Raw genomic sequence first — 26,162 nt, 5'->3', positions numbered from 1 at the left:
TTTTACTTTGCATTGTTTGAGGTACTTGTATTGTTATATCTCAAAACAATAAGTACTCAGTTACTTTTTAATAGTATTGTGAAGGATAATTTTAAATATTATATCACAAGGTGAAATAGAATTTTCATTTTGATAAGTACTTGTCTGGACTCCTGTTCTCTAGTGCTCGTCTATTGTGCTAGTATCTGAGGTAGACACTTTCCCAAGGGTTTTGATCTATGCATCTTTGAATCTTCCCATTAGGAAGTAGAAGTTGTGTGTGTCCTCATGAAAAGCATTTTACCTTCCTTAGGATGCTTATTAACATATTCTTGTATCTGGCTTCCATCCAGGCAAACAAAGTTTGTGCTTTAAAATGTTTCTAGTGACTGATGTGAAAAATGTTTTGCATGGGTAAAACTCTTTTCCTCTTTTTTTTTTTCATTTTGCCCAATTTTTGTTGAATTATCTTCAAGTTCTTTGCAAAGCTGTGTTGAGGCTTTCTGATGAACTAAAGAAAAGCATTCTTTATCTCTTTTGGTGTAGTTTTTCTTTCAAGCATTTCCACGTGACCCTGAGGGTCTCTGCTGTAATTTCTCATCTGCTCATGCATGCATTCTACCTCTTCCCTTGGCGACTTTAACACAGTTGCAGTGAATCATGTAGTTCCAATGTTGAGTCAAATCAGAGTGTGGTTCTGTTGACTGTTGACTGTTTCTTGACAGTGAGGCTGGGAGAATAGGGGCTTGGTTTCTTTTTTGTGTGTCTTGTAATTTTTGATTGAGAGTTTGGTGTCATATTTTCCAGGACAGCATAGATGAAGGTCAATAGTATTATGTCAGTACACAGGCAGCTTCTCATGTTAGCTGTTAAAGTGAAGAGGTTGTCAGTCTACTCAGGAGTTGATCTGGGTTTGAGTTTTGTTTTGCCATGGTTATAGTCAGTGCACCATCAGTTTCCAAGTCCCTTAAGTGTCCTTTCTTTCTGCTTACGGTGAGAGCTGCTTTGCCAGAGGTGTTGCCCAGCATTCGTGTTTCACCCTCAGCTTTATACCTTTCCCGTGTGCCTGGGCCTCTGAGACGGTCTTTCTTCCTCCTCTAATGGTAATCTGCTGTTGCTTGGTGCTTACTGGACTGGGGTTTCTCTGCCATCTTGTCCCACAGCAGTCAGAAGCAGGCTCTGGGTCTTTGAGCTGGATTGTCTCTCTAGGAACCTCTTTTGATGGTAGAAGACCTGTGAAAGTCTGAGCCCAGGACAGTTTCCTGCCCTGCCTCGAGAGCACAGAATGTTGTTATTTTCCCTGTGCTGTGGGGTGACTTCAGACTTTCATCTCAATGAAGGGAAGGCTCTGATTGTGGTTCCCTCCTTTCCACAGTGGTGGCTGCTCCTCTCCTCCTTTAGTTAATGGTTGTTGCTGTTGCCTGTTTGCGCATGGCCAAGGTTTGTAGCAACTCCCTCAGAGGTGCCAGGGAGGTTGGTGGGGAGAGAGGCCTGTGTGTGGGTCCCAGATCTCACATGTCTGGGGTTTCTTGTTCTCTTGGTAGTCCATGCTCATCTTTGAACAATTTCTCAAAGCCGTTAGCTGAGCTTTTCCTACTGTTTTGTGTAACGGTGCCACCTTCCTCCTGTCTTCTGCCTCGGATGGGCCATTGTTGGGCCTGCCTTTTCTTGCTGGAAGGAAAGCTGTCCCTCCTCAGATTCTAGGCTACTCAATTTCCCTGCAACCCCAGGTGGGCCTAAGAAAAGTTACTATCTTCACACTTACTTGGCTCTTTTTATTGCTAGAATGGCAGTGAGGGAAGCAGAATCCAGAAGTCCATTTTTGAATTTCATTTAAAAATCACTGTGAATATCATCAGTACTATGAGATCTGCTCAATCAACAAACTGTATGTTGCCCAGCCAAAGGAATTTCTTAGGACGTTTAGTTCCGTAATTGCAGTAGTATCTTAATAGTGTCAAAATCCAGTAGTATTTTGTGTTTATTCCTTCTGAATTCCTTGAATGATTGTATATTTCCCTACTAGAAATTGTGTTGACTAATTTTCATAGTGTATCTAATGACAACAGATAAAAGAAAAATCATACCTAAAGAGTATTGGTATAGTATCTTGATTTGAAAGTGGCATTTTGAAACTTTTACTGAATTTTTATGATTGAGTAATATATTCCTTTTTAATAAACTTTAGAAATAGTAAAAAAGTAAAATAAAAACTACCTGGATGTGCTACCACATGAAGATAATTAATTTTTTGTACATTCTAATTTTTCTTTGGCGTTTTCCTATGTAATTATATTGTAAGCATTTTCCTATACTAACAAAATATATTAGAATCATAATATTTGCATGCATGCAATATTCATTCATGAATACACTGCTACTGATTTAAGTTTTCTTATTAAATTCTTGCTGATTTTATGCTAGAAAGAGCTTTTGTTTTTAATTATAAAAATGTATTTCACGTATGAGGTTGAGTGTGAATTTTTCATGTGGATTCCCGTGTCATTGGGTGGTTTCTAAAATCCCGTGGGTATCAGTGCTGTATGCTTTTTGTGTGAAAGACGTGGATGTAAAGAGCTGGCCTTCTCTGCGGGGCTGTTGCCCTTCTGCCCAGCTATGTGGTGATGCATTCCCAGAACACTGCTCTCTTACTTGCTTTCTTAGACGCCCTCGTTTGGGAATAATCTAGTTTGGAGGAGAAGAGGTGGTGGTGGGGGGTAGGTGTCAGTAGTCATAGTTGTAGGAAGACATCAGAATGAGACACCAGAGGCTCCAGCTAGGCCGTACAGGGGGCTGCCAAGGAGGCGCCTCCACCGTCTAGGACGAGTCTCAGCTACGCCGCGACAGCTCTGTGTCTAGTCCCGTCTGCGATGACTGCTTGTGCGGTTCCTCAGCTCCCCGGAAAGCAGCGGCAGCTCAGCACTTCACGTAGACAGGATCTCGGTGAAAGAAACAGGAGCGGCAGTGGAGGTGGGGCGAGGGCTGTTCTGACCACGTGCCCGCGGGCCAGCAGCTGGAGAAGGAGTAGATACGGGTGCTTCTACCCTAGAAGGGCATTTGGATTTGGGGTGATACCAGAACTCCCTCCCCTGGGTGCTGCCTCTCCCAATCTGCCAGCCCGTCTCCATCCACTCAGGGAGGTGTGAGCTGGCCGCCAGGGTTCCCCCAGCGACACCCTCACCACGCCTGAGGTTAGCTCTTGTATGCTGGCAGGTGCCCAGGGCTGCTTGTTTACTTAAGAGGCTCTTTACCTTGGTTAGTACTCAACAAATAACGATTGGTCACATTTCCCCAGGACTTAAGGTTTTGCACTAGGGAGGAAATGAAAATCTCTAGGATAGTGGGAAGAAGCTGAGAGGGCTGTGTTTTCCTTTGATTTCGTCCAGAAATTATCTGTGTGACAAATTACATGCCCTCCTAGAATGTGATTTTTTTTTTTTTTTTTTTTTTTTTGCACCTCAAACTGGGGATGCTGTTAACTGGGAAAGTAACTCCACCTCCTTGAGTTCCCCCAGTAAATCCTTCGTTCAACATTCTCTTCAGGTGCTGCTTCAGGCAACCTTGGAGATGCGGGTATTCTATAAAAGATTCTATAAAAAAATTCTTACATTTTACCCACTTGCCCTTCCCTTCATTATTAGCCTGAGTATCCCAAGGGAAGGTTAGCCGAGCAGATATTTTCTGGTCCTTGTCCACTTTTATTCATTATGCTTCAAAGAAATTTGCTGCCAAACCCCAGAGTTTTAGCTCAGTAGTGGTCTTACTTATTTTGTTACTTACCTGGATTGTTTTGGATAGTCTGCTGTGTTTTCCACCCTACCAGGTTTCCTCTTCACTAGTGATAACGTAAGGCCTTACTCGGGTTCACACATGGCTTGTACACTAATCACAAAATCACTTCCCTTCCCACAGACTGCATTGCGTCATAAGCAGGTTGGCCGTGGTGCCCTAAGACCAGAGCCCGTGGGTGTGGTGCAGGTGACTTCCTGTCCTGGCTGATGTAGCAGCCTGGTCTCTACTGTCCTCTTCCATGGGTGCCTGGGAGCCAAGGCCTCACATTCTGTACTGGATCCCATGTCTGGGCCAGATGTGTTTTTCTGGTAAGACCCACTTTGTGTAGCAGACAGAGGCTGCGAGAATCTCAGCTGTCTCACAGGCTATTTGAAACCAGTTACCGAAGCTTTAGGATGCCCTCTGACCTGCTGGCTCAGGAACCCTGAGCCTGGGTATATGGCATTGGAATAAAAGATATAAGGAGTTCTTAAAGGTGTGTATCTTAACTCGCTTGAAAAAAAACTGTTTTCTTTTAACAATACCTTGTATATTCTATAATGTGGCAGAGCTTTAGAGATCAAGACATGGTACTGATTTCTAATTCAGTTTTTAAATAACCAAGCAGCCATTTATATTGTGAACAACCTTCTCCCCCAGACTAGTTGGAGGTATTGCTGTAGAAGCCCCAGACCTGGGTCCCCTCGTTCAACGTGCAGAAAGCCAGTCATACACTGGGGTGGGGGAAGAAATGAGGCGTTTATTGTGAAGTGCAGAGCAGGGAGCCAGGCAGCCATTGCTTAACCCCTGGGCTCCCAGAGGCGTTGGGGGTGAAGGTGCTTCTGCATGGAAATTGGACCTGAGAGGTGCGTGTGCAGCTCGTGTCCACGTTTCTGGTTGGGTAGACCTTCCTTTGATTGGTCAGCACTGCTCTGCTCTTTTGAGAATTTGTGTGATGGGCAGGTGGGCTTCAGTGGGTCTGGGGGTTACATGTAAGTGGTTGCTACCTTCTGCCCCGGACCTGGAATTTCCCTGCCTGGACCTGAAAATCCCCTAAATGAAACCCTTCAGACAATCCTGGCCAACAGGGTTTTAGCTACTGGTGAAGCAGATGACTGAGTCTGGCGAGTAGAATGCCATTGGGCAAGATGTATCAGTACTGCCTCACATCAGTGAATTCCTTGTGGCAAAGGACAGGCTAAGGGAGACAGAGGGTGGGCTGGGTCCCATCTACATTATAGGGTTTCAGTCTCAACGTAACACATTCATGCTGTTTTTGTGAAACAGTGAGGAGTGTTTTTCTAACCCCCTGGGGAATTAGATCCTGACATCTTATAAGTTGTTCACATTTTATGGTTGTTGAATGTTTTGAAGAGGAGTTAGGAATTGGAAGATGTTTTGGAGTACTTTTAATTTCTTCTTTATAAGCAGCATATTTGACCTGGTAAATAAAATTCTTGGGCTTCCCAACAGTGTGATAAAACATAAAGGGAGTTCCAGTTTACTTGTAAGTGTAAAATTGCTAAGAAACTGCCTTTGATTCCTTGCCATGCATCTGGTAGCTACATTCTACCTGAAGCCTCCATACTCAGGTTCTAAGCAGGCCGACTCCCCGCCCTCCTGGGGTCTGACCTGGAGGGTAAAGCGAGGACAATAAACCCTGTGCTGACACTGCCTTGCCACCCTTCTCCCTGGCCCTGAAGTGGACATAACATTGGAGCCCGAGTCACTCACAGGCTGTGGAGGTTCAGTCTCTGCACGGAGGCTCAATCTGGCAAACGTTACGTCCCTGGGCCAGCAGGCATCTCTGTCTTTTGGAAGGCTCAGGGCCTGTGTTTTGCTGCTGATCGGGAACAGAAAGTGCAAATGATAGCTGTAGTGGAAAGTCAGGCTTGGCCTACTTGCCCTCAGAAAGTACTAAATTGTGGTGAACTTTATTTTATCTTATTTTTTTTGACAGGCAGAGTTAGACAGTGAGAGAGAGAGAGAAAGGTCTTCCTTTTTCTGTTGGTTCACCCACCAAGTGGCCACTATGGCTGGCACCTTGCGGCTGGCACACTGTGCCGATCTGAAACCAGGAGCCAGGAGCCTCCTCCTGGTCTCCCATGCGGGTGCAGGGTCCAAGCACTTGGGCCATCCTCCACTGCTTTCCCGGGGCCACAGCAGAGAGCTGGACTGGAAGAGGGGCAACCGGGACAGAACCCCGTGTGCCGGCGCCACAGGTGGGGAATTAGCCTAGTGAGCTGCGGCGCCAGCTGTGGTGAACTGTTTAACAGCTTGTAGCCAGCGACGTGTTCCTGTTCTCAGTGTCCATCTCGGGTTCCTGCTGAACGTTTTAGAACAGCGGCAAGATCTGTATGAATACTAGTATTCCCTCGAATGTGGTGAAATAACGCATAGGTAGCATGAAGCCCAGGAGCTGGGTCTGGAGCCCCTGAGTGTTTCCTCCAGCAGAAAGAAGCAGGGCGGATTGTGTGCGCAGGGACCCACGCGCCCTCACACAGCTCCTGTGCCCCAGGCAGCCGGCCGGCCGGGCTGCATCCAGCCCTGAGCCTCTCGATCCTCCGGGAGAGCTCTGTCAGCAGCCTTCCTGAGCCGCAGCTCTGAGGGTCTGTGGTGTGGGTAATGCGCTCAGTCAGGTCGCGGGGTGGGAGTGACGCTGTGCTGCCGCGTCCCATTGAGAAGCCATCCGCGCCTGAGCTGCGCACTGCTGGGTGCTCCCGTGGCCCCGCAGCTCTCGCCGCACTCCTTGTGCGTGATGCTGGCCCTTCCGCCTCTCCCGCCGCCTCCCCGTCCTCTCTGCCTGCCTCGTCTCAGCCCAGGATGCTGGGCGGGAAGACAGAGGTGCTTGTGCTGAAGCTGAGAGCGCGAGGATGGATTGGGAAGAGCTGAGACGCGCATGAGTGGCGTGTTCGGATGTGCAGGAGTGGGTGTGGGGTCTTCGTTGTGGCCGTTCTGAGTTTTTGGAGCATTTTAACTGTGTTCCAGGTACCTGGAGCATGGAAGACGCTGGTTTCTGGATCAGCAGGGCTTGCTGCCGGAGTCTTCTGGCGCAGTGTGCTTTTATTACAAGTCCATGCGGTGCTACTCGTCAGGAATTTGAGGAGGAGCCTGCTGGCTGGATTTTGGTGATTAGTTAGGACATGCTTGAAATTAGTCCCATGCATTTCCACACAATTAATGTTCTCTTGCTCTTTTTAAAGTAGTTAAACTGTCTGTCTGTCATTAATTTAGAGTCAAGCTTCTATAAGTTCATAAACATAAATTTAGACTTCAGTGGGAGGCAAATTCATAGAAACCTAAAATCATGAAACACTGTGCCCAAAGAGCTCTAGAACAGCCCAGGAGAGGAGGACACGCAGAGGCATGCTGGGACCGAGAGAGAAAGAACTTTGCTTAGGAAATGGTGGTTTTTTTATTTTATTTTATTTTATTTTTTTTGACAGGCAGAGTGGACAGTGAGAGAGAGAGACAGAGAGAAAGGTCTTCCTTTGCCGTTGGTTCCCCCTCCAATGGCCGCTGCGGCCGGCACGCCACGCTGATCCGATGGCAGGAGCCAGGTACTTACCCTGGTCTCCCATGGGGTGCAGGGCCCAATGACTTGGGCCATCCTCCACTGCACTCCCTGGCCACAGCAGGGAGCTGGCCTGGAAGAGGGGCAACCGGGACAGAATCCGGCGCCTTGACCAGGACTAGAACCCTGTGTGCTGTCGCCGCAAGGCAGAGGATTAGCCTAGTGAGCCGCGGCGCCGGCCAGGAAATGGTGGTTTCTTAATCAGAGTCCCGAAAGGGACAGTGGAGCAAGGACCATGGCAGTCAAGGCCCAGTGACCAGAGAGATGCTAAGGCAGCCTGTGTGAGGTGGGCAGGAGGGGCCCTGCGGAGACCAGGGGCACAGCTGCCAGGCTCTCTGCCTGGCAGGCTTTTAGAAGGCTTCAACCACCTGACGAGTCCACTCGTGGAGGAAGTCCGCAAGCCTGGACTTGTTAGGTCTTTTCGTTTATTTGAAGAAGTGCCTTGAGCTGTAAACATACAAAGCACAGGTCATGACGCCAGCCCTTCCTCTTCTGCCCCAACTTGGTATTGTTGAGAGAAACCCTCTGGAATTTGGCATTCCTGGTCAGGAGGCAGAGGAACGATCGTGGGTCTCCAGTTACAAGGGTAGAAACCCACGACAGAACTCAGTTCTCGGCGTGATGAGGACGTAACCATGAGAATGGAAGCCCAAGGCGCTGCTTGCCCTCGGGGGGTGGGGGGGGCGCATCCTTGGCTTTGCTGTGGGCTGCGCTGGCCTGGGCTGGAAGTTGGAAGCTGAGATGGCCTGCTGCTCAGAGGTCAGGGTGATGGATTTGAAGGATGAGCTCAGTGAGGACACGCCACCTGTCCTTCACACACCTGCAATGCTGACCAGGCAGCGCCTCCTGTGTCAGATCAAGTGCTCTGCCACTGGGAAGCTTGTGTCCTGGATTAGAGGAACAAGGGAACGATGTGTATAGAGCTGGCCTCTGTGTTTGCGACTTCTGCACCTGTGAATTCAACCAGCTGCAGATTGAGCATATTAAAAATTGCCTGCTCTAAGCCGGCGCCGCAGCTCACTAGGCTAATCCTCTGCCTTGCGGCGCCGGCACACCGGGTTCTAGTCCCGGTCCGGGTGCCAGATTCTGTCCCGGTTGCCCCTCTTCCAGGCCAGCTCTCTGCTGTGGCCAGGGAGTGCAGTGGAGGATGGCCCAAGTGCTTGGGCCCTGCACCCCTTGGGAGACCAGGATAAGCACCTGGCTCCTGCCATTGGATCAGCGCGGTGCGCCGGCTGCAGTGCGCCGGCCGCGGCGGCCATTGGAGGGTGAACCAACGGCAAAGGAAGACCTTTTTCTCTGTCTCTCTCTCCCACTGTCCACTCTGCCTGTCAAGAAAAAAAAATTGCCTGCTCTATACACATAGGGATTTTTTGGGTCATCATTCCCTAAACCACACCATATAACAAGTGTTTGTGCAGTATTTGTACTGTATTAACTATTGTAAGTAACCTAGGCATGATTTAGAGTATCTGGAAAGATATACACAGGTTGCATGCAAATGCTTTGCCCTTTATATAAGGGGCTTGATCATCTGCAGGTTGTGGTATCCACAGGGGCTTCTAGAACCAGTTCCATGCTGACACTGGGGTGACTTGGCAGTTTCAGGAAAGGCTGTGAAGAGAATAAAATGGCTATGTGACCATAGCCAAGGTCTCCTACAGATGGAATTGCTGGGAGAGGCATTTTCTGTGAGGGATGATTCTCTGACCTGAGCATAAGAGAGGCCCTTGCTGGGATGGCAGAGTCAGGCAGATTCCAGACAGAGGGAACAGCCACTGGGCAGGCCCTGGATCATGAATAAGCTTCGATGTGTGAGAAACATACAGTGACACAACGGAGGAGTGCATGGTTGCAGCAGGTTGGGCAGGAATGGGAGTGGCAGGAGGGGAGGCAGAGAGGCTGGCCAAAGCCAGGACACACAACCTGCAGGAGCAGCTTTTACCCCAGGTGTGATGGGGAGCAGTGGCCACTCTGGCTATGGTTTAGGGACTGGACTTTAGAGGTACCAGGTTGGGGCATAGGAGCTTCTGGTGGTCCTGGGTATGGAGGGAGATGGAGGGTCTTGAAGGTTGCTGCAGCAGCACTCGTGGGTGGACTCTGGGGAGGAGGTGAGAGATGCACAGGTGACTTCCACTAACCCCTCAGCAGGTGGCAGTGTCTCCTTCTGAGGTGCTGGCTGTGGAGGGAACAGGCCGGGGGTAGCAGATGGAATGAAGTGGACATGAATGAAAGGAGGGAGATTTGTCTTGGCCACACTGGGTTGGAAGTGCCTGCTGGCGTCGGGGAGAGGTAGACTGCTGTGCCTGCTTCTTCATCAGGAAAGTGGGAGCTGTGACCATTCCTACCTCACAGTGGTGTAGCTGGGATAAAGTGAAGTAACCCATGAGGCAAACATTACTTCATTTGTTGAGAGACTTCCAGGAGGGGTTCAGACTAGTTCTGTTTCTTGCTGGCTGTGTGCTTCTGGGCTGGGTACACCGTGCATTGATTTCCTCATCTGCACAATGGGGATAATGCTAGCTCCTGCCTTCTGCAGAGAAGGACCGGGGAGGATCTACCAAATACAGGAGTCACGTAGTGGGGAAGAGAGTGAGGCCCAGCGAGCACAGGTGCACGGTGCTCGCGGGTGCTCCGGGCTGTGTCTGCCGCCCTGTGACGCGTTCATCTTCTCTGCCCAGTTCCGCCTGGTGGTGAAGACAGCCCTTAAGCTGCTGCTGGTCTTCGTGGAGTACTCGGAGTCCAATGCGCCTCTCCTCATTCAGGCTGTCTCTGTGGTGGACACAAAAAGAGGTGAGTAGCTCTGCCCCACCGTCCAGGTAGGTGGAAATGTGGGATGTAGGGAGGTGTCTACCTTTCACAGGCTTGAAGCAGGATGAAGAATCAGCGGAATTCCTTATGTGTGGATGTCCCACTGGAAGAAACAGTTTTTAGGATAACCAGTGTAAGGAGATGAGAGCCGGAATGTGGTTGACCATGAATTCAAGCCCTCTTGGGCTCTCCCAGGACAGGCCGGATGGGAGCCAGTCTATGTTCTCCACCTGGCTTCTGCCTCCTGCCAGTCCCCTCTCCTGTATTCCCTTGTCAGGGGTCGCCATGCCTGCTTCCTCTCCTCTCCTCTCAGGTGCTTCCTTGATCCTGGCCCCAGGTATTCCCTGAAACTTCTCCCATCCTTCCTCCCATGACCCTACCTTACTCCAAACCCTCCCCATCTCTCTTACCTGGTGTCCCTTGCCACCTCAAGCGTCTTTGAAAGATCCCTCTGAAACACAAATCTGGTCATCACCTTCCCCACCTCAACCTACTAGTGACTCTCTAGTGCCTACAGCAGAAAGTCTAGGCTGTGTGTACCTGCCACTCCCATCATCCACCTGGTCTGCACCATCCATCCCTACCTTGGTCATGTGCTCTCAAAGCCCCCTTGTGTCCCTCCTGTCTGATGTGTTGCTGTCATTGCTATCTCTGTCTCCAAGGGGGCGTACCTTGCTCTAAGGCAGATCTCTCTGTCTCAGCTTGGTGTCCTAGCCCCACGATGTAACCCAGAGCAGGCAGGTAGCCATAAGCACCTGGTAAAGAATGGGCTTTTGGTCTGTATTGGTGTGGAGCATGCTCTGTCCCCTGTAGTGAAACCTGAAACAAAAATGCTGTATGTGTGTGTGTGTGTGTGTGTGTGGTGGTGGCGGTGGCGGTGGTGGTGGTGGTGGGGTGTTTGTTCTCCTCCCTAGTAAGACCCAGGATTATTCAAGTTTGAGAATCCCTGATGTGATGCTCCTGCTGCATTTTAGAGTATTTTGGATTTCCGATTTTCACATTAGATTTGTTCAGTCACTGAAATCACCTATGCCAATAGTTCCAAATTTGAAAACACCAAAGTCTGAAACACTTCTGATCCTAAGTATTTTGGATAAGGGACACTCAACCTGTATCACCCTTGTCACAAGGACTCAAATAAGGGCAAAAACTTGGTATCTTTTTTTTTTTCTCCTGTGATGGTAACAGTTGAAAATTTGGAAAAACCAGTATAAACATGTCGGTGTATTTCCTTGGAGTTAGGGGTGCGTGTGTGTGTGTGCGTGCGTGTGCGCATGGACACTGATGTGCATTCGCATCTGCAGAGAGGCAACAGCCAGGAGGAAACGAGGACCCTCTGGTCCAAGCCACTTGTGCACAATCAGCGGGTGTGTGTCTGGAAGGTAGCTCTCCAAATAGGGCGCATTTCTGAGGCCGCATGTTACCATCTGGTGCCAGATGTGAAGACCCTCATGACCAAGATCCCATGGTGTGGGCAGCTGAAAATCCTTCAGGATTCTGATTGACTCAGAAACCAGGTCTGGTTTTTCCAGCGCCACTAAGTTAAAAGCTAAAGGTGGGAGTTTTGGAAAACAGTAACGCAGCTTCATTCATTCATCCTTGAAGGATCCATATTTGCCCCTCCTCCCCATCCCCTCCCCAACTCTGGGGTTACTTTAGGACAACTCATGGGCTCTTCCACATCCTGTCCTAAACAGCAGATCACCTATGGTCTGTGTTGGAAAGGGCAGCCTTCTCATGACTGGGGGTTCTCCTTTGGCTTAGCTGAGCTAGGAGCTCAGATGGTCCAGCCTTTCCTGGACCTCACAGTTGGGGAAAGGGTGGAGGAATCATCCTGAGATGAACCCCATGTTAAGACCACATCCACAGCTCAGAGACTCTCCACCAAGACAAGGCACGGCCCATCTTTTACCAGTTAGCAAAACTTAAGGCAGCTAACAGATTATTTTCTCAGTTCCATGATTTTTGCCTGTAAATGTTTTTAAACCTTTTGCAAATGGCCGGTGCTGTGGATCACTAGGCTAATCCTCTGCCTGAGGCGCCGGCACACCGGGTTCTAGTCCCGGTTGCCCCTCTTCCAGGCCAGCTCTCTGCTGTGGCCCAGGAGTGCAGTGGAGGATGGCCCAAATGCTTGGGCCCTGCACCTGCATGGGAGACCAGGGGGAAGCACCTGGCTCCTGGCTTCAGATCGGCATGGTGTGCTGGTCATAGCAGCCATTTGTGGCGTGAACCAACGGAAGGAAGACCTTTCTCTCTCACTCTCACTCTCTCACTCTCTCACTCTCTCTCTCTCTCACTCTCACTCTCACTAACTCTGCCTGTCAAAAGAAAAAAAAAAACCTTTTGCAACTGCTATCCTCTGTCTGCTGTTGAGCACTAACAGCTGAGAGGGAAAAATAAAGGCATAGTGCTATTGGAAAAACTCAGAAGTGGCTCATCACATGCATTTCAGTGGTGTGTGTCTTTGTGACTGTGTGTGGTCTTGGCTGTGATTTTGTGAAGCAAGCACACATATAACATCATCTGATTTTACTGCTAGTGAGATTGCTCCAGAATTCTGTGATGGCTCTGAACATGTAAATAGGTCCTGGCGTTCTGCAGGGAATGTTGTGAGGCCCAGGTGTGTTTCCACCCAGCGGCTTTAAGAGCAGCTTCTCAGGGGCCAGCACTGTGGTGCAGCTGGTGAAGTGGCTGCCTGCAGTGCTGGCATCCCATGTGGGCACTGGTTCAAGTCCTGGCTGCTGTACTTCTGATCCAGCTCTCTGCTATGGCCTGGGAAAGCAGTAGAAGATAGCCCAAGTCCTTCCTTGGGCTCCTGCACCAGTGTGAGAGACCTGGAAGAAGCTCCTGGCTTCAGATCAGTGCAGCTCCAGCCTTGTGGCCATCTCGGGAGTAATCCAGCGGATGGAAGACCTCTCTCTCTGCCTCTGTCTCTGCCTCTGTGTCTGCCTCTTTCTCTCTGTAACTCTGCCTTTGGAATCAATTAATTGAAAAAATCAGCTTGCCAGTTCCCTGTCCCCTGGTGGGAGGGCAGACGGAGGAGCCCTAGGTGGCCGAGGGTACCCATGCTTGCCCGTTTATGCACAAGTGTATAAGTAAACCCCCAATCGTACTCCTCACAGTGGCTTTGGACTCTGAGGTGTGGGATCAATGGGCATGTTAAAGTATAGACAATTGTCTTTCTCTCTTCAGTAGAGAAGGTTTCTTTTGGGTGCCGAAATCCGTCAGATTTAAGGAAGCAGCATGTGCAGCCAGCCGACTTCAAGTCTTCCAGAAGCACTGCCACCCTAAGCGAGTAGTTGTCTCAGGCCTGATTGCTCTGTAAACATCACATGTGCCCAGGCAGCGCCACGATTTGCCCAGGGGTCCCTTCTGCAGTGTAGGTGGTGGCTTCTGTGACCCAGAACAGGAGTGAAAGCTGAAGGGACCCGAGTCTGTGTTAGGAAGCCATCAACATTTATGAATAAATGAAGGCTTAAAGTGTACTGTTTGACCCCTGCAACTGGATTGTGGCTCAAGGACTTGAATTCAAAGGTGGTTTGAGGGAGTCTCAGGCGCAGGCACAGGATTGCATCTGACTGCCCAGCCTGCAGGGTCGTCTTCTCTTGTGTGTGCATCTTCAAGCCATTGTCCCTTCCTGGTGGGCAGGTCTGGCAGGAAGAGAGGAAGGCAGAGGCACTCCTGAAAGCCCTTGAGAGAACCTCCCTTAGATGCTTTCCCTGGGAGGATCCAGAGGAAACTGGTAGAGAGCACTCTGCTCCCCAGGCCGGGGACTTCCTTCTGACTGGCCAGGTATGCCTGTTCCACAGGGAGCACGGCGAGTGAGCAGACCCGGCAATTCATTTGGAAGTTTCAGTCATAAATCTTGAGTGCTACTAATTTCATTCACAGCTTTTTAAAATAAGGGAGATGGAGAGAGCTATCCACTGTGCACTCCTCAAATAGCTGCAACAACTGGAGCTGGGCTGAGCCAAAGCCACGTGCCTGGAACTCTATCCAGCTCTCCCATGTGGGTGGCAGGGGCTCAAGCACTTGGGCCATCTTCTGCTTTCCCAGATGCATTAGCAGGGCGCTGGATCAGAAGCAGAGCAGCCAGGGCTTGAATCCGTGTTCCCATCTCGGGATGCTGGTGTCATAGGCGGTGGCTCAACCTGCTGTGCCACAAGGCCCTCCCCTCACACAGCCTTTGAAGAACTTCCATTTTTCTTTTGAATGTCAGGTGCTGAGATAGGACATAATCCTTAAGCATATGTATCACAAATGATTAACATGAAACAAATCCAGTGGGCTTTTTTAAAAAATTTGTTTATTTACTTGAAAGAGTTACAGAGAGAGAAGGAGAGGCAGAGGCAGAGGCAGAGAGAGAGAGAGAGATCTTCCATCCGCTGGTTCACTCTCCAGTGGGCCACAATGGCTGGAGCTGTGCTGATGCAGAGCCAGGAGCTTCTTCCTGATCTCCCACGTGGGTGAGGGGCCTAAGGACTTGGGCCATCTTCTACTGCTTTCCCAGGCCACAGCAGAGAGCTGGATCAGAAGTAGAGCAGCCGGGACTCGAACTGACACCCATACGGGATGCTGTCATTGTAGGCGGCAGCTTTACACACTACAGTACAGCGCCAGCCCCCCAGCTGTGCCTTCATGGGATCCCATCTGTCTGACTCCTGCTAGAGAATGTCCGTTCCTTGAAGAACCTGCAAAGCATGGTGCTAGTTAGGGGGCAGCAGAACTCAAGCTGTGCTCCCACTGTTGTTCATGACCGGGTGCTCTGTGTTGAGTGCGTATATCCATGATGCGGAAAGACGTGGAGCATGCCGGCTGCACTCCTGTTTGAGTGTTGGACCCACTCAGATACTCAGCACTGTGCAAAGCCTCTTATTTTCCCTTGGATTTAATGCAGAGACCTAGTTTGGACAGTAAGAGGGGGAAAGTGTGGAGCAGTTTATTCTGTGTGTGTCTTATTCTGGCTTGAGAGAGAGACTCTGTGGTTTGGTGAGTGGAGCAGGCTGGGTGTCACCACCAACCACCACTATCGCAATTACAATAACTGACATTTGTGTGTCTGTCATGTAGCAGACATAATGTTAAGCATTTTTATATCTAGCTCGTTTATTTGGCAACTATTTGAGCAAATGTGTGTGCTTGCAAATATCAGAAAAAACAGGCTCTCAAGCCTATAAAACAATGCCGTGGGGGAGGGGCGTGGAGTTGGAGAGAGATGTGATGATTAAATGAGGTATTGTCTTCTGGTGTACCCCATTAGTGTTAAGGTAAGCAGGCAAGCGCTTATCCAGTGACACCTCTGGTACTGTCACCCCAACTAACAGGTGCACCGCCTGCACCTGCCTTCACTGCTTGGGGGCCCAGGTTCTTTCCTTGTTACATAAGGGCGGGATCATATGGTTTATGGTTTCACTACAGGAACCCCTTGCCCCCAGCATGCAAACTCTGTCTCTCCTTTCCTTCTCCCTCCCCCAACCCTTCCCCACCTCCCTGTCCTTGTCCGTCTCTGGAGCTGGCAAAGGTGGAGAGGGAAGAGTGAGCTGGACCCTCTTACGAGCATGCTTCAGAAAGCTCATGGAATATGGAATTTAAGACTAAGTTCCTTTTGGTGCCAAAGTTTTTGAGATCCATGCACGACTTCCTCATGGCACCCATTTTCCGTGACCTTTAAGAAGTGACCTTGCTGTTCTAAGCAGCTCCTAGGGAAGTGCCAAGTGCTGGTCTTTCACGCAGGTCCACCCCTATCCCTGCCAGAGCTCTTAGCGTGGGGCCCAGCTCTTCCTCTCCTTCAGTCTTCTAAGTAGTCCCCGTTTTCAGTCACAGAACAAAGGAAGGTGATTGTGCTTCTTCCGCACAACAATGCAGAAACATACACAGGTGTCCTGACTTAAAATCCTCAGTGGTGGTGTGAGACTCAGAGCTCACAGCTGAAGCAGGCGTTTTTCAGTTCCGCTTAGCCTGTGTGTGTGTTTATCAGAGGATTAGATGGGGCACACGTGTGTGTGTGCATCTGTGTGTGTGGGGGGGGCATGCATGCTGTCTGGCCCCTGCCTTCTCTCTGGGCTGCCTGCCTCTGCTTCCTGGCCTTTCCTTGCCCAGAACCCATGGAGCATCTTCGGCTCCAAAGTCAGCAACCAGGAAGCAGTTTGGGATCCGCCAGCACCACTGGCAGTTCTTAAGTTGAATGCCTTCCCCTCTTAACCGATTGTGGTGACTCCTTAGAATGCATGTTTTGTGCTGAGGTTTGGTGTCAGGTGTGAATGATAGAAGCTGCCCCTGTTACAAGCACCAACAGAAGCACTCAGAGCTCTTAAAGGGCACCTGGACAGTGAGGTCCCAGGCATTGTGACCACATGGACTGTCTTGAGGAGAAGAAGGGTTGCTTTGCTGGGGTTTGAAGAACAATTGCACTGTCCTTCAATGTAGTTTGATAAAAATCAGCAAGAAAATAATGTGACCAGGCAAAGAGGTGTGTCTTTGTAAAGAGTGTTAGAAAAGGGTCGTGGATGGTTGCTCGGTTCTGACGGGCTGGGCTGCTGACCAAGGACTTTCTGGAGCATTCTTAATGCATTGCCTACTAGGGAGTGTTCTTGATGAGAAGTGTGCTCAAGTCTACCCTGTGGATAATGTCACGTTTGGAGATTTTATGAGTGGAAGACACTGCCCTTACTGGACGATCAGTCCTTAAACTAGGATGTGAGTTAGATAAGGAGTGTTGTCGAATTGCTGTTTTTACTGATGTTTTTGCTTCACTCACAGGTGTCAAACCCTGGACAAATATCATGGAAATCCTGGAGGAGAAGGATGGAGTTGACACAGAGCTGCTGGTTTATGCAATGACTTTAGTGAACAAGGTTGGTTGATGTGTGTTAGGGTTTGAATTGTGTTACCCCGAAGGATGTATTCCACTCTTAACCTGTGGTACTTGTGAACATGACCTTATTGGGAAATAGCGTCTTCTTTCCAATTAAGATAAATGAAGTTGCTGAAGGGAAGGCTCTGAGTATGAATTCAGAAGAGAGAAGATGGGGCCAGTGTTGGTGGTTCAGCAGGTAGAGCCACCACTTGGGATGCTGGCATCCCACATCAGAGTGCCAGTTCTAGCCCTGGCTGCTCCACTTCCAATGCAGCTCCCTGCTAATGCACCTGGGACAGCAGTGGATGATGACCCAAGTACTTGGGTCCCTGCCATCCATATGGGAGACCTGGATGGAGTTCTAGGCTCCTGGATTCAGCCTGGCCCAGCCCTGGCTGTTGTGGCCATGGGGAGTAAAGCAGCAAATGGAAGATTCGTTTTCTCCCTTCCTCCATCCCTCCCTCTTTCTCCCTTCCTCCCTCCCTCCCTCCTTTTCCCTCTTTCTCCCTCTTTGTCACTCTGCCTTTTAAATAAATGAGTAAATTTTTCGAAGTTGGGGAGAAGACAGATAGCGAGGGAGATGATGTGAACAAGTGCATGCAAGGAGGGCAGTCTGGGATGCTGGCGGTGGAGACTGGAATGAGTTGTCTACAGGAACACCAAGGATTGCCAGCAGCTGCTAGGGTGAGGCATGGAGCCATCATCCCAGAGAGCCTTCAGAGAGAGCAAGGTGCTGCCAACCCCTTCGTATCAGACTTGCAATCTCCCCACTGTGCATTTCTGTGTCTTTAAGCCATGGTGTGTGTAGGACTGAGTTACAGCAGCTGTGGGGAGCTAAGAGAACGTGAAAATCTTTAGATTGCCCTGAGAGCCACGCTGTGTGGACTGCCGTCGTGGCGTCTGGAACCACAGCTGCAGCCTACGTCTCCATGGGAGCAACCACTTACGTCACGCCAAGGCTATGTGTGCACGCAGGTGCGCACCACGGCTGGTGCCTGGGGGTGTCTGCGTGCTTTCATGCTTGGTCTTTTCTTGTGAAACTTCCAGGAAGGTGTGAGTTTTATGTCCACTTCTTCCCATCAAGATGTCATCATCTTGAAGCCACTCTTCCTTAAAGACATAAATGAGCAAGCTTTACTCTAAGGAAATACCATCGTTCACAAGCCAAGAAGCAAGGTGCTCATGTTCTATGAGCCGCATTCTGACTGCTGAGCCGACTAAGGCTCCTGGGAGACGGGGCCCATCTCCTTATCTGATGGTGACTCTCCTTTGGCGCTCCCATTCCATCATGTCCCTCTGGTTACTACCCATGGGGCAGTAGCCATCCTCGGTGCCTGTCCCCAGACGTGGCTCTGTGGCGATGGCTCCCATATTGACCTGGTTCAGGCCTTGTCTTGGGACTGGAGTGCCCGCATTCAGGTTTTCTTGTCTTAGAGCACAGGACCCACATCAGCCACCCTTCCCTGTACCCCCCAGGCTGCTGGATGTGAGCCTTAGGGACTACCTGCAATGGTGGTGGAGGCTTCAGAAAGACCCAGAATCCCTTCCTGAAACAGAATTGGAGAAGCATTTCCCCTGGCAACCTGGAAGCACATTTGTAGAAAGCAGTAGAATTCTCAGGGACAAGTTCTCCTGTTAGATGGTAAAATGTGCACGCTTCCAGGATTGAAACAGTGGGATCTGGCTTGCTCTTCAGCAGAGAGATGCCTGGAGCAGACGCCCAGGCACAGACCTCATACACACCACTTGCCCACAGTCGATGGCCATGGGACAGGATATCTTCACTGATGACAAGAGAGGAATAACCAAGGGTTTACTCGAACCTTTTGCACAGTAATTTCTAGATAGGGGTGGACATTTTGGTGCAGCAGGTTAAGCCACTGTTTGGGACGTCCGCCTCCCATATTGGAGTGCCAGTTGCAGTCCTGGATGCTTTACTTCTTTTTAAAAATTATTTTAAAGATTTATTTTATTTGAAAGACAGAGTTAAGAGAGTTTTATTTGAAATCCAGAGAGAAATAGAGATCTTCCTACTGCTGGTTCAATTCCCACATGACTGCAATAGCTAGGGTTTGGCTAAGCCCAATCCAGGAGCTTCATCTGGGTCTCCCACATGGATGTAGGGGCCCAGTGACTTGAGCTATCCTTCACTGCTTTCTCCAGGCACATTAGCAGGGCTCAGGATTGGAAGTGGATCAATTGAGACTCAAACCGGTACCCATATGGGATGCTGGCACTGCAGGCAGTGTCCTATGTGCTATGCCACAAGGCCAGCCCCACTGTACTTCTGATCCAGATTTGTGCTAATGTGCACCCTGGGAGGAAGCAGTTGATGGATTAAATCCTTGGGTCCCTGACACCCATTTGAGAGACCTGGGTGGAGTTGCAGTCTCCTGGTTTCAGCCTGGCCCAGCCATACCTGTTGTAGTCATCTGGAGAGTGAACAGCAGGTGGAAGATTCTCCCTCTATCCCTCCCTCTCCCTCTGCTTCCTCCCTCTTCTCCTTCTCTCTCTCCTCCCTTTCCTCTCATCCCTCTCCTTCTCCCTCCCACTCCCTCTCCATCACTCTGACTTTAAAATAAGTAAATAAATAAATCTTAAAAAATGTAAATCCCAGGCAGATTCAAGACTCTTATGTAACAAATCAAACTGTAGAAAAAAACCATAGAAATAAAGAAGAATTGGTCTCTGATTGATAAAGGGTGTTTTAGTAATAGAATCTGAGGGGCTGGCGCCGTGGCTCACTTGGCTAATCCTCCGCCTGTGGCACCCGCATCCCATATGGGCACTGGTTCTAGTCCTGGCTGCTCCTCTTCCAGTCCAGCTCTCTGCTGTGGCTCAGGAAGGCACTGGAGGATGGACCAAGTGCTTGGGCTCCTGCACCCGCCTGGGAGACCAGGAGGAAGCACCTGGCTCCTGACTTCAGATTGGCACAGCGCCTGGCCGTAGCGGCCATTTGGTGGGTGAACCAATGGAAGGAAGACCTTTCTCTCCCTCCCTCCCCCTCCCTCCCTCCCTCCCTCCCTCCCTCTCTCTCTCTCTCTCTCTCTCTAACTCTGTCAAATAAAAAAAAAATAGAATCTGAAAAAGAACTCAGAGCAAAAGATTTAAATGTTTCATTCCATGAAATTATAAAGTGCAGACCCAAATTATAGCTGAAAATAGGTGACAAACTGGAAAATTGTTTGCAAAAATAAAAATAGGGCAGTGAATGATATTACCCTAAGTATGCTAAGAACTCAGTAGAAAATTAATGAATTAATGACATTAAACCAACAAAGAACAAAAGAAATACATAGTACAACAAACAGGGCATTTCCTCCAGGTCACGATGGCAGTGATTGTGTTTTGTAAAATATCATTTGTGGATGAGCACGTGGAAAACTCGCGCCCGGCCCTGGTAGGAAATGGGCATCACTTTTTGGAAGAATGATGCTAAGAATTGTACTTTTATTATCAAATTCCTGTGAATTCATTTTGCTATTTGGGACAGTTTTTTCTGTTGGATTTTGAAGATTGATTTCATCTACTTCATGTCCTTTGCAAGTCACTGATGTTGAAAAACACGGGATTTAGCAGGAAGTGAATCCTCACTCTGGCCAATGTTATTGGTCAGTGAAGACCCATGGGCACTATGGCCAGACCCTGGCAAGGACCCAGCATGCATCACCCTTTCCTGGGCCTCCTGTGCGTTTAACGTCCTAGAATTCCTTGTTCTCTTCCAGCCGTGCTCTCTCATCCATGTTAGTTCTGGCCCAGCAGAAGTCCCGGAAGGTCCTGGGGGACATTCCTTCCCCTGTCATCTTCCCCTCCCAGAGGTCAGCCTACCGCGGGCCCTCACCCAGGGTTTGTTTTGTTTTGTGGAAGTGGAGTAGTGTTGATTGCCCTAGTGAGCACAACACTCTGGCAAACCAAACAAAATAACAAGCAGTAATGTTAACACAGGCTTGGGAAAAAAAATCCAGGCTTTGAAATCTGGGAAATTATATTGCAAGTTGGGTGGTTTCTATCTAGTATCGATTTCAACAAAATAGAAGACGGTTTAATGACATGGAATTAAAACATTGACATTTTCAGGACAAACAAAGCAAGGGCACTGAATTCCAGCCTGCTTACCTTCTGAGATCCGAGTCTGCCCTCTTGAGAACCAGGGATGTTTTAAAAAAAAAGTGGTTTCCAACATGCAGACTCCTTGTGTCTCCTCTCCCAGCCTCAATTCCTTGTCTACAGGAGATCCGTAGATCTTAACTGTTTTTTACCCTACAGGCTCAAGTTGTAATGCTGTGTCTTGACCCAGTTGCATTCAGTGATTATCTTAGAGGGGCTTAGGTATCAGTCACCTTGTAAAGTAGAATGAGTTAGATGGTGGGAGTGAATAGCCAGGACCCAGGGACCACTGGGGAGAGGAACTGCTTCATTAGGGCCTGGGATGAGATCACACTGTGTATTGGCCTTTGTTTTTATTTTTACTATGATGTATTTTCTCAAATTTTATTTATTTCAATTTTTACTTTGAATAGCAGGCAGATAGATCATCCATCCACTGGTTCACTCCCCAGGGGTAGGCCAGGCTGAAACCAGGAGCCTGGAGTTCCATCTGAGTCTCCCATGTGGGTGACAGGGACCTAGGTACTTGGGCCATCACCTGCTGCCTCCCAGGGTACACATTAACAGGAACCTGGATTGGAAGCAAAGTAGCTGGGACTTGAACCAGGCACTCAGTAAGGGATGTGGACAACCCGAGTGGCATCTTAACCACTGTGCCAAATGCTGCCCTTATAATTGTGTTTTAATTATCCTACAGGTAAGTGGACTTTGTTCTTTCAGTGGTAGTTACATGTGTTGAACACACGTACGGGATGAGGATCCTGTTCACGAAGAGGTTGCCGACTAGTTCCACCTTCCTCAAGATCTCCCTCATGTCACTCGTTTTTAGTGATGTCCTAACCTGTCCATAACCTTCAGTAACCACTGACTGGTTCTCTTCTCACTGTAATTCTTTTGAAGGATGTCAAATGGATTCATAGAGTGTAGCATTCTAGAGATTCACCACAATTTGTCCGTTCTCCTTTGGAAGGAGATTTGGACGTGTAGACTCTGGGTTTCCATAAATAACACTGCTGTGAACATTTTGCCAAGTTGGTTTTATCCTACAGGAAAGTTTTGATGGAATCAGGGGAAAAAAAAAAACAAAACACAAGAAGGATGCTGTGTTTGCATTTTGTTCCCCTGAATTCATGCAGGAGTTGAGTCCCCAAAGTCTTTTTTTTTTTTTTTTTTTTTGACAGGCAGAGTGGACAGTGAGAGACAGAGGGAAAGGTCTTCCTTTTTTCCGTTGGTTCACCCCGCAATGGCCGCTGCGGCCAGCACACCACACCAATCCGAAGCCCGGATCCAGGTGCCTCTCCTGGTCTCCCATGCGGGTGCAGGGCCCAAGGACTTGGGCCATCCTCCACTGCACTCCCAGGCCACAGCAGAGAGCTCCAAAGTCTTCATAGTGCAGAGAGTGGAGATTAATTCATTGCGGTATCTAGAGGCAGGGCTCTAGGAAGTGATTGGCTTGGCTCAGATCATTAGGGTGGAGCCCCCATGATAGACTCTCAGTGGCTATATGGGGTGGGGGGAGAGAGGGAGGGAGAGAAGGAGGTAGGGAGAGAGGGAGAGAGATCAGATGGTCACAGACCGACCCATGTGCTCCCACCATGATGTGATGCAGCCCATGGGGCCTCCCCAGAGCCTGTGCCATGCTGTTAGATCTTGTACCTCCGGAACTGTGAGCTGTAATCCATCTGTAAAGTGGCCTGCCTCAGGTAGTGAACAGCTGACCAATAGGAAGGGGAGAAAGTCCCTTAGGACAGAGTTCCCCCTTTGAGAGCTGCCTGTAGACATTCGTCACAGGCCTTGGCCAGACAGAGGTTGAGGGAAGGGCAGGGGAGCCGTAGGTGTGGCAGCATCTCTGATGTCTGAGGATGAAGGCCTTGAGAAATGTTGGCCTCTCAGACTTTTGTGGCATAGCTGTTGCTGTTGCCAAAAGCAGGTAACTTAGAGGCAGGGGTGACAGACAGACCTAAGAAGAGAGGACAGAGACAGGTGGGCACAGGCATAAACCTGCTGAGCATATTACAGAATCAGTCAAAAGTAGGCAGCCCTGTGTTTCCAGTGCGTGGAGCCCTCCTGCCCTGGTGGACAAAGGCACAGCATGTGTGGTGGGAGACCTCGCTCCCCAGCTGTGAGTGAAAGGTGCTGGTGTGCAGGCTTAGCTCAAGCCCACATTCTCGCCGCAGAAGAGACCAGAGGATAAGAACCCTGGTTCCAGGCCTGTTATGGAGCAAAGATGCCCAAGTCTGTTTAGCTCTGTTGATCTAATTTTCTAATTATTGAATAGTGGTCCCCTTCCCTTTTATGGTTGAACTTGCTAAGGAGTTGGGGATTAGATCCCTCAATACTTGAGGTTTGCTCTCAGCAGGGAGAAAGGGGAAGAGATGGAGAGGAGCAGAGACCCCCAGAGGTCTCTCTGTGCTGCATGCTGGTCCCCAGTCCTTGGAGAAAAAGTGTTGATGATGATGATTCTTTTTCTTATTAAAGGTTTATTTATTTGAGAGACAGAGAGTAAGGTCTTTCATTCACTGGTTCACTCCCCAAATTGCTGTAACAGCCGGAGCTGGGCTGATCCAAAGCCAGGAGCCAGGAGCTTCTTCATGGTCTTCTGAAAGGGTGCAGGGACCCAAGCACTTGGGCCATCTTCTACTGCTTCCCCAGGCTATAAGCAGAGAGCTGGATCAGAAGAGGAGCAGCTGGCACACAAACTAGCACTCATATGGGATACCAGTGCCACAGGGGAGGCTCAGCCTGCTATACCACAGCCCCAAGAAAGTTTTCATTCTTATGCTAATCATCAGCTTGTCCACATTCCCTGACTTGTGCATCACACAGGGTCAACACAGCTGAGGCATCTCCGGTTGTTGGTGCTGTCTAGTTAGAGAATTGGCATTTCCATCCCTCGTTTTTTCACAAGCTGGAGAATTCTCACTAAAACCAAAGGGTGAGCTGGTTGTGATGATAAGATTCTGTGAACAGGCGCCCAAGTTTGCTGTTGGTGCTGGAAGCAGAGGCCAGCTCCGTTGACCAGAGGCCTGGTAATACAATGTTGATGCCTCGCCAGATGCTGGCAGACTTGCATGTGCTTCTGCACGTGGCCACGTCAGCCTGGGTACCTGTTGAGTACAGCTTCTGAGTCAAGACTTCCTGTTTTGTGTGTGTATTAAGATCCTTGAGTAATTATGCTGCCACATCAATTACTTTCCATCAGTTTCTAGTAACAGCAGCATGCATTTCTTCCTTTTAGCTTAGCATGCAAAGGAAAAAGACATTACTTGGACTATGAGTAGAGATCTTCTTTCTAGGTTGATAACCACAAGGCAGAAGTGTTGGAGAATTTGGTGACATAAAATGATCCTTATAAACGTGTTGGTCTTAGTTCTTCTGAGGCAAGGTGTTGTGTCTCAAGTAATGTTTAGATAAATGTAGTGTTCTTAGAAATACAAAGGCAGGGGAATAAACAAGGCATAATGACCAGTGTTTCTAATTCCAGGCCAGGATAATGGCAACTCTGAAACTAGAGTTTGATCCCAGTGTCTTCAGTCATTTCCAGTTGTCTCTGGCAAATTGCTTCTCTTGCTGGGTCTTCATGTCCCTCACTCATAAAACAAGAGGTCTGAGACATCACCCTTCCTTTTTTAAGAGAGGCACAATGGAAAAGGGAAGCCAGTGTTCTCATCCTGGGGTTATTTTATCCTCTGCTTGCTGCTTTGAAATTGCTAATGTTTCCCACACGTAGGCTGGGAGGAAACCCTACTGAATTTCAATGAAAAGAAATCATTAGTTGCTAGTATTCCATGGTTGTTAATACACTGATTGCAATGGGAGTTTTTGCAATCATTATGCTTCTTAGTTGTCCACTGCAGCATAATACATCAGCACACAGTGCGTGGCACAAAACAACATTCGTTTGTCATCTTGCAGTTCCCGTGGGGCGGGAATCCAGGGACAGGTTAGCTGGGCTTTCTGTTCAGTCTCACCAGCCTGCAGTCAAGGTGTCAGCTGGAGCTGTGGTCCTGTCTGAGGCCTGGGGGTCCTCTTCCAAGTCTGTGTGGTTGTTGGCAGGATTCATTTCCTGGCAGCTGTAGAACTCATGGTGCTGCTGCTTCTCTGGAGCCAACAGGATGCTTGTTTTCTGGTCTGTGAGCTTAGGGAAGACCCAAGTCCCTCTTTGAAGGGCTCACTCCATGGGGCAGTCTTCTTGATGAACTCAGAATCGACTGTTGGGAACCTGAAATACACCTGCAGAATGCCTTCCCCTTTGTCCTGTGACATAACCTCATTGTGGGAGGGTCATCTCACCTGAAGGTGAGACCCCTCAAGGAGGGGAGGGGACAGCTCCTGTATCCTGGGGTCCATCCTGCCTACCATCCTGAAGAGGTGACTTTGTCCCATATTGTAGGCCCCTGCTACCATGTGAACATGCCTGGAGTCAGTCTCCTCAAATGGTTCTGTATCTGGTTCTCCTCCCCCTCCAGACGCTATCAGGATTGCCAGACCAAGACGCCTTCTACGACGTGGTGGACTGCCTGGAGGAGCTGGGCATCGCGGCCGTGTCCCAGAGGCACTTGAGCAAGAAAGGGACCGACTTGGACTTGGCGGAGCAGTTTAATATCTATGAGGTAATAGAACATGCCTGTGTACAGTGTGCAGAGAAGCCTGGGGCCCTGAGTGTGGTGAAGGAACCCTGGCATCACCGAGGGCTTGCTGGAAATGTAGGTTCCCAGACCCCACCACCTCAGGCCTGCTGCATCAGCATCTCGGGGACAACAAGCCTTCCAGTGACGCTACTGCCTGCTCCCCTCGGACGCAGGGGATGCTTGGTCGCTGCTCTACTTTAAAGATGCTGCATTCTCTGAGCAGCAGCATAGTTCAGAGTGAGAGGGGAGAGTGGACAGAGGCCACATTTCTTCTCCCCAGTGACCAAGGAACTTCAGACAGGGTCAGCTGCATTATCTGTAGCACCCAGTGCAAACTGGAACTGCAGGGCCATTTGTGGAAAAAGCCAGAAAAAAATGCATTGATGATACAAAGTGACTTTTTACTTTCTCCTGTGGTCTCTCTCATCTTGGTTTG

General features: G+C 49.3%; 1 protein-coding gene across 12 annotated transcripts in view; it reads left to right on the top strand.

The window, feature by feature from the left end:
• FHOD3 (formin homology 2 domain containing 3) overlaps positions 1-26,162 on the top strand; it is a 483,564-nt gene that overhangs the window by 285,082 nt on the left and 172,320 nt on the right. For all 12 annotated transcript variants that reach the window (XM_008261223.5, XM_089305775.1, XM_002713503.6 and 9 more), the window contains exons 7-9: positions 10,003-10,114; positions 16,892-16,986; positions 25,565-25,708. In XM_008261223.5, the coding sequence (XP_008259445.4) occupies positions 10,003-10,114; positions 16,892-16,986; positions 25,565-25,708 (351 nt within the window). The remainder of the gene's footprint in view (positions 1-10,002; positions 10,115-16,891; positions 16,987-25,564; positions 25,709-26,162) is intronic.

This window comes from Oryctolagus cuniculus, chromosome 10, assembly GCF_051225735.1.
Source record: "Oryctolagus cuniculus isolate XC-2025 breed Fujian yellow rabbit chromosome 10, ASM5122573v1, whole genome shotgun sequence".
In the NCBI taxonomy this organism is placed as follows: domain Eukaryota; kingdom Metazoa; phylum Chordata; class Mammalia; order Lagomorpha; family Leporidae; genus Oryctolagus; species Oryctolagus cuniculus.
The sequence above is the reverse complement of the archived record's forward strand: the minus strand, read 5'-3'. Positions and strand labels throughout refer to the sequence as shown.